Source organism: Helianthus annuus, chromosome 15, assembly GCF_002127325.2.
Source record: "Helianthus annuus cultivar XRQ/B chromosome 15, HanXRQr2.0-SUNRISE, whole genome shotgun sequence".
NCBI classification, from domain to species: domain Eukaryota; kingdom Viridiplantae; phylum Streptophyta; class Magnoliopsida; order Asterales; family Asteraceae; genus Helianthus; species Helianthus annuus.
Window position 1 is genome coordinate 16,954,822 of NC_035447.2, and position 13,156 is coordinate 16,967,977.

At 36.2% G+C, this 13,156-nt stretch overlaps 1 protein-coding gene across 2 annotated transcripts; it reads right to left on the reverse strand.

Annotated features, from left to right (window-relative positions):
* Nucleotides 1-748: 748 nt before the first annotated feature.
* Nucleotides 749-10,771, reverse strand: LOC110910947 (importin beta-like SAD2). 2 transcript variants are annotated; one of them, XM_022155521.2, is made up of 22 exons: nt 10,436-10,771; nt 10,124-10,259; nt 9,230-9,317; nt 8,996-9,145; nt 7,384-7,546; nt 7,076-7,260; nt 6,821-6,994; nt 6,594-6,739; nt 6,400-6,523; nt 5,569-5,749; nt 5,265-5,424; nt 5,122-5,163; nt 4,934-5,052; nt 4,653-4,851; nt 4,442-4,573; nt 4,022-4,125; nt 3,746-3,925; nt 3,461-3,600; nt 1,933-2,072; nt 1,703-1,842; nt 1,482-1,608; nt 749-1,363 (listed from the first exon to the last, which is right to left on the reverse strand). In XM_022155521.2, the coding sequence occupies exons 1-22, from the start codon at nt 10,523-10,525 to the stop codon at nt 1,200-1,202; spliced, it is 3,084 nt and encodes a 1,027-aa protein (XP_022011213.1). In that variant the 5' UTR covers nt 10,526-10,771; the 3' UTR covers nt 749-1,199. The 2 variants fall into 2 exon arrangements, with proteins under 2 accessions (XP_022011213.1, XP_022011214.1); XM_022155522.2 differs by having other exon boundaries at nt 1,703-1,839; nt 10,436-10,763.
* Nucleotides 10,772-13,156: the final 2,385 nt, after the last annotated feature.

Consider the following 13,156-nt stretch of genomic DNA (forward strand, 5'->3'; position numbering starts at 1 on the left):
ACTGAATCAATAAAGTCATCATAATTTTAGTTGCTGTTAGATTTATTTTTATTGATCTTTTATTCACAAATATATTAAATGATTAAAGTTTTAGATTGTGGTTCATATATGGTACTTAAGTTGATTTAATTATTTATACGTTTAAGTTACTGGATATATAATCATTTGAAGTTTACAAGAAAATTTCAAACTTTATTACAAATGTGTTAAAACTGTTAATCACACACATAAATTTATAAAAAACTGATTAAATTCTGTAATTGCTAATGTTTGTTATTAATACTTAATTAGGAAGTGTAGAATTCCCTGTCGTTGGGGATGGATTTACCGATGATCATATATTGTGAACTAAGGGAGTGTTCGTTTTGTAGAATGTAAATAAGTTACGGAATTTTGGTAGTAAAATGTTAGCATGAAAATGATGTTTTAGAATTACAGAACACGTTAAATTTGAGAGGTGAGTGACAAAATCGGTATACGGGTCTGATATGGGAAGAGCATGTGTAGAATTCATAATAATGATACAAAAGCTACACTTGTTAACCACGAATACTACTGTAGTTTGCGGATGTTTTGAGGGTTGTCTTCCACCTCAAGTCCAAACTACATGTTGATGTGTCTGTTTAGCTTGCGGGAACATATTAGAGTAGCTTGAGTTAGCTGATAGCAGTTATATTTCTCTAATGCTAGTTTCAGTTTCCCGTTTATGCGCAAAAATGCATTATCTATGCTTAACAATAAATAACACTTGAAGCAAATAACACCGAAATTCTATTCCACCACACATTATCAAGTAAAAAATACCAATAGAACCTTTTGAATGTACAGCAACTTCTGATGAATAACATGTATCCAAGTAATGAATAAATGTTTCATGGTCACCAGACACGACCCAGCAAACATTTCCCGGCTCAAATACCACCAAACCAAACCTAGACAATAAAGAACACTCGGGAATCCAGACTATGTACCCCAGCCTCAAGGAACTTTGACTGGACAACTACAAAGATCAGGCATCATCTTCCATAGACACGCCACGCCTTATGACTCGACTCATAACCCACACTTTAGATAAAACTCAGGCGACTTCTGTTCAATGCACGTTAAGGTAGTCGCCAATGACCGACTGCTAAAGCCAAAATCTCCAATGACGCGGACAACCAAAAAATTGAGGGCATAGAAAGCAAAATCTAAAAGTTTCACGAGGCGGCTGCTGCAGCGTTTGCCTTGTCTAACTTCTCTTTCTCAATCTCCACTCGTCTCTGATCGGCATGCTGAGCAACACCAGTTGCAAGTGCCTGATAACGGAAGTCAAGCGTCTGGGACAAATTCTGGAACCGCACTTGATCTGAAGCTTGCATGGCTTATACAATCAATTCAACAAGCAATACCGTGTCAGCCCACATGGTTGCTAAAAATCATGATAGAAAGAAAAGAAAAGCATATGTTATGACAAGCATGTGCACGTGTACACAATTCACCTTTTGCTATATCCATAAAGAATATAAATGGATCGACTTCATCAATAGGTGATTGCAACTCATCGTCATCACTGAACTCGTCGTCGGAGTCGTCATCATCATCATCGGCTGGGCGGAATGACTTAGCCTGTATACATGTTTGGTGCACCAACAAATACATCAGATTCGTTATTATAACATGTTTAGTTTGTCTCGTCTATTTGGGTACACTAATGACAAACCTGTGCAGCTAGTCTCTGAAGTCTCAAGCTATCAGCGTCATCGCCATCCTCTGCATCATCTCCCATATCATCTTCATCATCATCTGTTTCCAAACCATCGTCCATGTCATCATCATCTTCCGGTTCGTCCTTTGCAGCTTCTAAGCATAAAGACATAAGACTACAGTGAGATATGTAGATCTATAAAACCAAAAAAACTCATTATGCATGATAAAATACAAAAATAGCACCTGCTACTTGATCCTTGTAGGCAACAAGCAGCTCAAGTGTTGCTTTGAATACACGCTCTAAGGCCTCCCCTGGTAACTGATCGGAAGGAAGAGTGAGTAGAGATGTCAAGCCCAAACAGCACACTTTCTTATCATGTTCCCTGTAAGAAACGTAACACAGACATCAGTAGCTGCAACTTTACGCTCCAATCCATGTAGATGTGATATTTCTGGCGTGGCCATTTTTATATCTTAAAAACCAAAAACAAAATGGGACAAACATAGCGAAATGCTCTCAAAGTGTACTTGTGAAGCATGAAACCTTCTAAATCATCATATTCAAAATATATGTTTTATGACCGAAATACTACAGCATTGGTAATTATACTTGACATTATTTTAATATAAAGCTAATTTACAATGTTAGACAAAAGCGTTTCAGGTCACAACAATCATACAACGATTGGTCCTTTTAAATTTAATCCAACCTGCCTGACTAACATATTTTGTCACCTCTAGTTATAAGCATAGTCACATGGTTCGTTGTACGCTTTGGTACAGGAACGTGGAACGGGGTCGCAATTCGCTAGGTCCCTAAAATTCGGTATGAGAGGGGGTAGGCTCATTTCGGATCGCTCCGGTACGATGTACCATATAATGTGGTATGATGTACCGGTTAAACTTAATATTTAGCTATAAATAAGCTTTATTTATGATTTAATATATAAATAACTTATGTATACAACATATGTACAAGATCTTGGTGCGTTAACATGTAAAAGTCTAGGGTTAATTTTGATAAAAACTATAACCAGTGGATGAAACTGTAATTTAGTCATAGTTGTTAATAGCGAATAGCGACAAGGGACCTATATGTTACATAGAGAATAGCGACCGCTATTTTATAAATAGCGATACACTAGAAAAAGAATTTTGAAAATTTTTAAATGTATATTACATCAAAATACCTTGCTATATATGCTATTTTACATGTATATTTAACAAAAACCTATAAATCCAGCTATTTTATAGCTATATCTAATTGCAAATTTACATAAAAAAACTAATCGTCGCTATTCACGCTGTTGGTCGTATGACTCAAATAGCGACACTTGGTCGCCTCGCTACATAGCGCGCTATAGCGGTCGCTATTGACAACTATGAATTTAGTTAAAAGAAAAGGTGTAAATAAGAAAAAAAGAGTAAAAACTTTTATAACCCTAACAATCAGCGGTCACGTAAACTAATTTTTTTATAACTAAATCAATCGACCTCTTGTCTCGCTTCCCTGGTCGCTCCATCTAAATATCTAAACCTAAATATTAGCCGACAGACCTTTCTATCTACGATTCAGCAGGTAAGCTTCGATTAGCCACCATTTCTTCTCTATTACGTCAGTGACTTAACAGGTAAGGTTCTATTCAGCATGTAAGCTTCAATTTGTGGTGGTTGGAAACGTGATCCCGAGCGAACCCGGATCGTGTTAGAAACATCTCATAACAAACGCCATGCAAAATCCTAAAATTAACGTTCTAAGGGACATGTTTACCTCTTAAAGTTGGCGCGAGCACCACTCTTCTTAGTTTGCTGCAACATCTGGAACCAAAGATTGAAAACTTCTGTAGCGACACCAAGCTTTTGCAATATGTTGAGTGTCAAAGATGGATTATAGTAAAGAGCATTAGCAATCTGCAAAACATACACACATCTAAGATCAAGAAGCAAATTGTTAAAAATAATATCTTGCGTTTAAGATACCGATCTCAGATGGTGTCCCCTATACAAACCCAAGGTTGTTTAAAGTTCCACAAATGTAAAGAATTCGGTTACTTACAACTTGCACCAGAAGGCATTTCAAGTATGGTCGCTCCGTAAAACGCAAGCGTTCGACGGTGAGTCTGATATATGGCTCAACCCAGTGGTCCACCTGGCCCTTGCAGTTCTGGAACACCACTTCAATTAGCTTAGGTGCAGGTTCAATGTCGTTGTCCTCCAAGTTCTTATCACTCATTATCTAACACAACAAAGAAAAAGGTAATTAGAAAATTAGAGTGAACTTGGAGTCGCACTTTATAAATAAAACACGTATAGTTGTCGAAAAGGTACATACATTGGAAAGCACATTCCACAAACTTTGTTGGTAGTCTGGCTCCTTGCATGTCAGATAATGCACTGTACCCCTGGATATATAGTTGTCCAGTGGGACAAGAATATCTGTAACAATAGAGAAAAAAAAAAGATAAATAGTTGTCCAGGGTCCAACGTGTCATCTACAGCAATTGTTCAGCCTCAAGGGGGCAGGGTTTTGTCTTTGGTAGATTAGGGTTTGCAATTCAGAAAGGGGTGGCCGCCGGTGGCGGCACAGCTTGTTGCCTGTCTACCTTCTGTTCTGATGTAACTTGGCAAGTATGAATCAATGATATATACTTTATCTTTTATGATAAAAAAAAGATAAATAACAAAGAACTAAATAAAACATATTATAGTACGTGTGATGCAATAGAGTCTTTCTTTAAACGAGGGGACATACTCGGGAAAAAATCAATAGCCCAGTCAGCAAGAGCTTCCAAGAGCAACGGCCAAAGGCTCCACATTTCCATGGATATTGTCGGTGAGAAAAAGGTCAAGTAAGATACAATTTCAAGAACTTCTTCAAAAACATCTGCATGGAGTTTGTAAATGAGCTATGAAAAAAATGAAGCAGATGAAGTTACAATTTTGTAAAAAGAGGATAATGTTACCTTGGCCATCAGTTGTAAGCATGCGACGCATTATTGGTAGTAAAGTTGGCTCAGTGTGAGCAAAGAGGTGAGGAAGCCTGCTTACTGATTCAAGAATAGTACTAATGGCACGTAAACAACCAGCAGCTGCTAAAGCACCAGGATCATCTGCTTCTTCATCACCTTCAGAAGTATTTATACACTTCCAAAATGCAGCAGCCTAACGATATAGCATTGACATAGCAAGTTATAATGACAGAATGAAAGTAGCCGCAAGTGCACTTGACATTTTCAAATATTACCAGATTCTGGCACAAGCCGAGAGCATAGGGTGCCATCTCCTCTCCGAACTTATCAACAATTGTCTCGAGGGTAAACACCAGATCCTCGTTTTCAACTTCATTCATTAGCTTAAAGAAATCTAAAAACAAAACATGTGAATGAATATAACATTATAACCGATTCAATGATATGAATCAGAAGTACATACCATCAAGTAACTGTGGAAGAATTGGCCTGATTTCGCTTAGATCTGCAAATTATAGAAATATGATCCAGTCTAATTACCTTCTAGATGTTTACTAAAACAAACAAAAATACGGAAGGGTAAACTAGCTGTGCATTTGCATTTACCTTTACAAGATTCAACAAAAGAACGCAATGCAAAAACAGAATCAACACGAACTGGAAGCTCAGGGTCACGCATACCAGCAACGACACTTTGTAGCGCCTTACGGAAATTATTTGAGTCGGAGAAATTAATATGAGCATATTGCCCTGCAACCCATGCAGCCTAGCATTCGGAAATAGTTATCATAAGAATAAGGTTTCCACCATACTACAACATATTAGTAAATACTTCTATGCATAAAGTAGAAATGCACATTGATAACTTGATAGAATGGCAAAGAAACATAAAATAAACTATTATACTTGCCTTTGCTCTGAGATGGCCAACAGGACTCGCAAACTCTGGGAAAACGTGCTGCACTAGCATGGGCTCAAGCTCAGATTTATACGGTTCAGTATGTTTTAATTTATCACACAATGCTCCGATGGCAAGAAGCGCACCGTCCTTTTGTCGATAAGGCTTAAACTCAATTGATGCCGCTTCATATCTAATCAAGAAAACAACAACATGATTGTTAAAAACACTTGCAGCTTTTTAGCATATGCAATACACACACACGCACACACACATATATATAGGGTTAGGATCGTGTGAGGATCACTAGGGTAATTGAGAACCATGAGAACAATTCTGGACCACACATTTTTCCTAAACAAAAATGCAAAAAAAGGGAAAAAAAATATTTTTGTTTTTTGGAATTATACACGTGTATATTGTCAATTTTTTATATACGTGTTTAAAACTGAAAAATAAAGATCGTACACCTATACTTGATAAAGGAAGATTATGGTTCTGACCATGTTTTTTCTCGTGTACATATGTGCAAATACGTGTTTAAAATCAAAGAATAAGTAACGTACATATATGTTTGATAATATACACATGTATAATTACAAATTGTCAATGTCAATACTCAATATACACGTGTATAATTAAAAATTGACAATATACACATGTGTATAATTCCAAAAAGAAAAAAGAAAAAAACCCTTAAAAATTAGCGGTAAAAAAATTGGCATAGAGAAAATGTGTGGTCCAGAAAGGTTCTCACGGTTCTAAATTACCACGTGTTTCTCTTAGGATCCCTACCCTACATATATGTGTGTGTGTGTTATAGGCTTATAGCAGATTGGATACCTCTTAAAAATCTCCACAATGAATAATATGAACTTTTGAAGGTTCTCTTTTCCACGTTTTCTTACCAACTCACTCACAAAGTCCATTGCTGCAGTCCTAGGACTGTATAGGTCTTCAATAATATCTGCAAAAAATACGCAAATTTATATGTGTCTTAAATGGACATGAAGAGCAATCGTATGTGAATGACTCACCATAACCCTTCCTCACATACTCGTGTGGATCTTCTTCCCAAAGTGTTTGATCGTTGTCATTGAAGCACATAAGTGGAAAGATTATCTCAAAAAGAACAACATCAAGTCTCGGTTGGAGCAAATTGTACAATGCAGTCTTAGAAATACTGCAGCAGAGATGAAAAGTTCTTTTAACATTGCAGCATAAGAAACGAATTATGTGATTAAATCAATTATATGAAGCACACCTGTTGCTCAAGTATTGCAAAATAAGGTTGGTGACTCTGTCAGGTAAATAATCACCAGTTCGGATTGCATTCAACAAGTTGAGATGACACTCCAATATTTTTCCAGCATAATTTTTCTGAAAATGCTGAGCAAAAGCTTTGTTCTCGGGACTTTGCAATTTTAAATCTCCAAACCTAAGATAAGAGGAATATAAGTGAGAGTGAAACCTGTCTCATAAGTCAGAAATTTGATGAAATGTACACGCGTTAACTCACCGAGTATAGAGGCGGTTTAATATATGAACTGTCCACTTTTTCACCTTCCACCATCCCCATGACTTGCGTAGCTCTGGATCAATGGGTTGACCCTCTAATGGAACGGGTCTCTCCAACATGTTTAAGAACAGAGCCATCCAAGCATTGAACACGTTTGGGTCGAACAATTTCTTAGGAATCTCCAGCTGAACATCATTTAATACCACATGAATATCTATGCTAAAACTATGTGACAGCATTGAATCTTTTTGCTGTAGGGGATACTCGGATAGAATATTTTATAAGAATATGTCAATATTGTTACTTACGTAAATGGACGACCAGAATATTTTGCAGATGAGTTTAATCAAATCTGCTACTTCAATCGAAGGATTTGCTATCTGAACAAGCCTGCTGAATATATTTAGCAAATGAGGAAATGTCTCCTCGACAACATGATAAACTGGAATCCTCTCCTCATCTGACTTGAATCTACAAATACAAAGTCAAATACATGTATTGATCAAAACACAGCATACTTAAGACAATTTGCAGTAAGTGATCAAACAAGCAATGACATAATAAAAAATTGATTAAATTGATTAATACACAAAAGTTCAGTATATCCATGACAAAATATAAGGTATACTGTTTGTATCAGATGTACCGCGAAAGGACTAAGTTACATTCAGAAGCACATGCCTATAAAAAATATAATTCCTCACTGAAACATTTGACGACAACTAAACATATAAAGAAATAGTAAATGGATCGAATAATCTATCTCATTGTTCAAAGCAGCTTCACGTAGTGAAGAATAATCCCTAGAATATTCTATCTGCAGGTGACAAATTAGTACCAAACCGCAGTTGTTTGCAATGCAACGATTAATAATCGATATAAATCATCATCATCATCATCATACTCAGTAAATCCCACCAATAGCAAAGCAAAGGTAGGGTCTGAGGAGGGTAAGATGTAGACAGCCTTACCTTTACCCCATAGGAATAGAGAGGATGCTTCCAGTGAGACCCCAGGCTCGATAGTAGTTTTGCATCAAGCCTTGGACATAAGGCACATAACACTCAGCAATCGGGACAAAGACCGATTAGTGTATGTACCCTTTTGTCTTTCAGCTATCAACGCCACCACATGATGCATGATTAACCGTCCTCAGCTTTTAACGTTATTTTCACGAAATTAGTAAAATAACGTTAAAATTAGTGCACTTTCTCTTTTGCCCCCCGATGGCCCACACATATATATATTATATCGATATAAATATGAAGATATCAAACCAATTATGCTGCAGGATTTCTAAGACTACCATGTTAACAATTACAAAAAAAGGCAAGTTAAGGATTAACTGTTTTACTGACATATGAAATTAAACAATAAAGAAAATTATTATGTGATACCGAACTAGTTAAGTGTTGTTAGCACAAGGGAATGTGTAAGAAAAAAACAGCTAAACTACAAACGACGATGTTTAAATTCCAGATGGTCAGATAGATTATTGCATAATGAACAAAGAGATATACGATAGACGTATGTATTCGTGTTTGTATTGTGTACCCAGATTAGAAACTTTAAAAAATACAAAATTTGGTGTGGCGTGTAGACGTCCAGAAAATCAAATAGAATGATTACATCATCAACCTAATTTTAAACAAAAAAAAAACACACACCAAAAGATCAGCCACAACAATCAAAAGCTAAGAAACATTGCAAATGCTCATATAGAAGTGGTCATGATCACAATAAAGTAACCACATCCAACATCTTCTGCCTCAGCACCCATAAATCCAAATACAACTAAATCTGGTTTATCAAACAAAAAGTTATTATAGCATATGTCGGTCAGGCTGCACCGGCACCCATTTGCAGCTGTATATGTGGCACTCTAACCCACATATGGTAATTCATAGACAAGGTACTTACTCGTATTTTCTAGCTAGAATTCTAAGCACAAAAAGAGCTCCATAAACTTGTTGATCTTGCAAATTATGTGTCACCCAGTGCAAAAGACCTGGCCATTGCTCAGGATAATCGGCATGTATGATTGTCTTGAGACATTCACCCAATTGTGCCCTGTAAATAAACATAACAACCGCATTCACTACAAACAGGGAACACCAACACAACATGTGCAAACCCTCAAGGAACCATTTTTACCTCAACAATGGAGGAAGTTGTGCTACAAAAACAAGAATGTTCTGCCTTACCACGTCTTTATCACTTGGCAAAATCTTGCATTGTTCCTCTGCAATGACACATTGCATCAAAAATTTGACAGATTGCAAAGTAAGTTCTGGCACATAAGCGTCCATTATGTTTCCGGATGTAATTTATTATTTATGTGTTTTCACAGGCAACTACATGGTACTGATGTGCCCATAGATCATTGGTTTAAAAAGATGTGCCTAAGGCGCGGTCTTGAGGCGAACTTTCCTACGGGGAAGTTTAGTGCATCAAGATGTTGTACATATAGGTTATTTATGTATTAAACCATATATAGTGTTTACTTGTGTCTAAATATTGGGTATAGGATGCTAGAAACCTATGAGAATTAATAGAAAATTTACAAAAATAAATTGCGCCTCAGCCTGTGAACTATGCAGTTAATGCGGTAAAATATCGGATATCGGTCAAGGACCGATATTTGAGATATAGGTTATTCGGTGAGATATCGGTGGGATATCGGTAATTTTAATATAATGCAGAATTTATATATATAGCAGTATAGCACTGATAATTCAGTGATATATCGGTTTTATCGGTCAAATATCGGTGATATCGGTCAAATATCGGTGATATAACGGTTATATCGGTCAATATCGCCGATATTATCGGTACCGATATTTTGACCGATATTTGAGACCGGTATGCTACTAGGGGACCGATATAACCGATATATCACCGAGATTAACTGCATAGCCTGTGAAATGCGTGAGCTTTTACGCTTTGTGGCTTGATGCGTCGTCGCGCGCTTTATATACCAAGCATATATCTAAAACTGTCACTCAGCTATAATAATTCGAATCAAATACAAGTCAAAACATGATGTACCTGGATCGAGTGGCGCCCAATTTTTCGCAATAAAGTTTTTAAAATGAATACTCGCAGCCTGGCGTACGGCCATATCACAATTTCCATCTACAACAATCTGCAGCAGCCTCACCAAATGCTGAGGAGTATACTGATACTGAAAACAAAACAAATTAAACAATCAATACAATACAAAAAAAATCATAATTAAACAACAAACACATCACATGAATCGAATTTTGACTTTCGAAGAACATCAAATCAGCAACAAATGAGACCTAATTCCAGTCAACTGTAATCAATACATGATATTTGTAATTATGATGAATATACCTGATTGAGACTGTCTTCAGCAGCTTTGCGTTCAGCAGGATTGGGGCTAAGTGCTGCTTTGAGAACAATAACAAGATTTGAAAGATCCATGAGTGCGATTGAAATGGTTTCTAGGGTTTACTGAAGATTGAGAGGAACAAGGGTGGAAAAGATGGAAATAATAACATAACATATAACAATAATAATAATATCAGACGTGTATTTAAATCATTAGGGTTTATTGAGACAGCAGCCGTCAGCCGAGTGAGCTTTTTTTAACGACTATTGGTGGGATGGGGTAGGCGCGTGGTGCTCACGCGGCTCTTATTTTGTAATGGGCTATGCCTTAATCGAACCAACTGTTAATTGTTTGTTCTCTTTGCTAAGACAATGTAAATTCAAACTATTCCTGAGTTGGTACACTAGGACTCTTTTTTTCTTTTTGAAAGGCAAGTACACTAGTACTCACGCTGCTGTTATTTTGTTTTACTACAAGTTCAAGACAAAATAATGTAAGACATGGTTGCTACCTACGGTATTGCAAATGTTACCGATTGTAAAATTTCAGTTTTTGGAGTGGACTTTTTGAATAAAAGTAGAGGTCTATACACGACATGATTTGATTTGATTTGATTTGGTTTGTTTCGGTTTTGAAAACTACTACCATATAAGTTTTGTCTTTATTATAGGTGGTTATCGATGAATTAAATTAATTGAATGATGACTTTGTTTAAGAAAATAGAACAAGTTCCATTCACTTAGACCATAGGTAATGGTTAATGCCCACTAAGGGGCATTTTTCACCACATCATCATCATAATGCCCTTTTAAAAAAGGTGTAATGGTTAAAGCCCATTTCATTTATTACTTTCCATTATTTTTCTTCTCTTTGGGCATTATTATAGAAATGCCCCTCACTCTTCATGCCCCTATAATGCCCATGAGTAATGGTGTCAGGGCATTATCAAAATCTTTCATGCCTTTATAAAGCCCCATTACATATGGTCTTATAGATTGTTATCAATTTTGTTTGAAAAAATTAAGTAGATTTATTGAACTGTTTGAAAAAATTCAGTAAATGTATTGGATTGAAAACAAAATTGAAGCCAAAATGTTTAGCATGGTTGTAAAAATTCTGATTTGGCACCGATCAATCTCGATTAATCCCTGATCAATCTCTAGTCCCGACTCCACCGACCGACTAGTAATTTCTACAACCATGATGTTTAGTTATTGAAAAATATTAATGTGTCAGTTTTCGTGCCTTGGTTATGGATCATTTCAACTGAATGATGAATTTGTTTAAGAAAATAAAACAAGTTCCATTTCCATACTTGTATTAAAATTTGTAAATCAAACACATAATAATATTATTGATCGAAGTGTCGCGCTCCGGTCAAAGATAATATTTATAAACCCGATTTACCCTTAACTATGAGTTAGTGGTAGTACGGGGTTGAACCATGAAGAGTTTGTGGTTTGCGCGTGGACAAGATTGGTTTTAATGAATGTCACTTTTATGAAGCTTGCTATGGTTTTAGTTTGATTAATTGTTTGGTTGAAAGAGGTGTCGGATTATACCGACAAGTTTGTTTTAACTAATTAACTACGAAAAACTAGAATGATTGCACAAAACTTGATTTGATGATTTAAATGTTGATCAGTTCTGTTTAAACATAATGGAAAACATGAATGACATACCTGTTACAGCAGACAGGCCAACAGAGAATCCAGTCAGAGATACAGCCATTGAGTTTGACATACTTGTCAAGATGATCTGGTTCCTCCTTAAGGTGTAAGATTATGATGGTGATGAACCGAAACTAGGGAGGTTTCGATTAGGAGAGAGAGCCGTGAATGATGTTATGAGGGTTGTGTGAATTGTGTAATTGTCTAACTTGTGTAACCCTTTAACTCTCTAATAATCTCCTTATATATACACCCAAGAGGAAACCTAATTAGTTAATAAGGGTAATATGGTCCATCAACAATTACCAACTAATTAGTAATAGCTTATTAATATATTTTGATCTATATAATATAAATGATTATAATGGCTACAAGATTAAATATTATGATAATTATATATTTAATCTCACATTCTCCCACTTAGCCGAGTAATCAGTTATCATGAGTATTAGATGAGCCTGGCCAGGAGTTAACACTCATTTTAGCCTTAAACCAAGAACTATAGCAGAGAAATACAGCCGTTGAATCATCATTCGACTCATGACCCCCATTAGTCATACTATAGCCTCAATTTAAAACCTAATAGTTATGATCAAAATACGCATAATGTCACACCCCGTTTTCCACGTGTCTCACCGGTGGGCCCGGTGGGGGATTACCGTGACGATGTTGGCAACAATATAGTCAAACCACACAATTATATAATGCACAGCGGAAGCATAATTTAAATATATAATTTCAACCTCTGATTGTAATATCAAAATGTATTACAGAAGTTGAATATCCACAGTGGATCGTAAATAAAGGTAAAGTATTGTTCCATTAGATACTGCAATCAAGCTTGCGAGGCTTATCCCGACGCTAGGGAGCTAATACCAGCCAATTACGTTTAGGTACCTGCACTTAATCTTTTTGGGGAAAATACGTCAGTTTACACTGGTAAATACATTCAACTGACACATTTGAAAATGTTTATTAAAATTGATTTGAATGCACAAGGCACAAACTCTTTTATAACTTGGGAAAATTCATAATGATCTTGTGAACGTTTTA

Coding starts and splice junctions, on each gene's coding strand:
- LOC110910947 (XM_022155521.2), bottom strand. CDS start 10,525: ATGGATCTTTCAAATCTTGTTATTGTTCTCAAAGCAGCACTTAGCCCC. Junction 3,926..4,021: donor TGTGGAATGTGCTTTCCAAT/GTATGTACCTTT, acceptor TTGTTGTGTTAG/ATAATGAGTGATAAGAACTT. Junction 2,073..3,460: donor GCTCGCGCCAACTTTAAGAG/GTAAACATGTCC, acceptor CGTTTCTTACAG/GGAACATGATAAGAAAGTGT.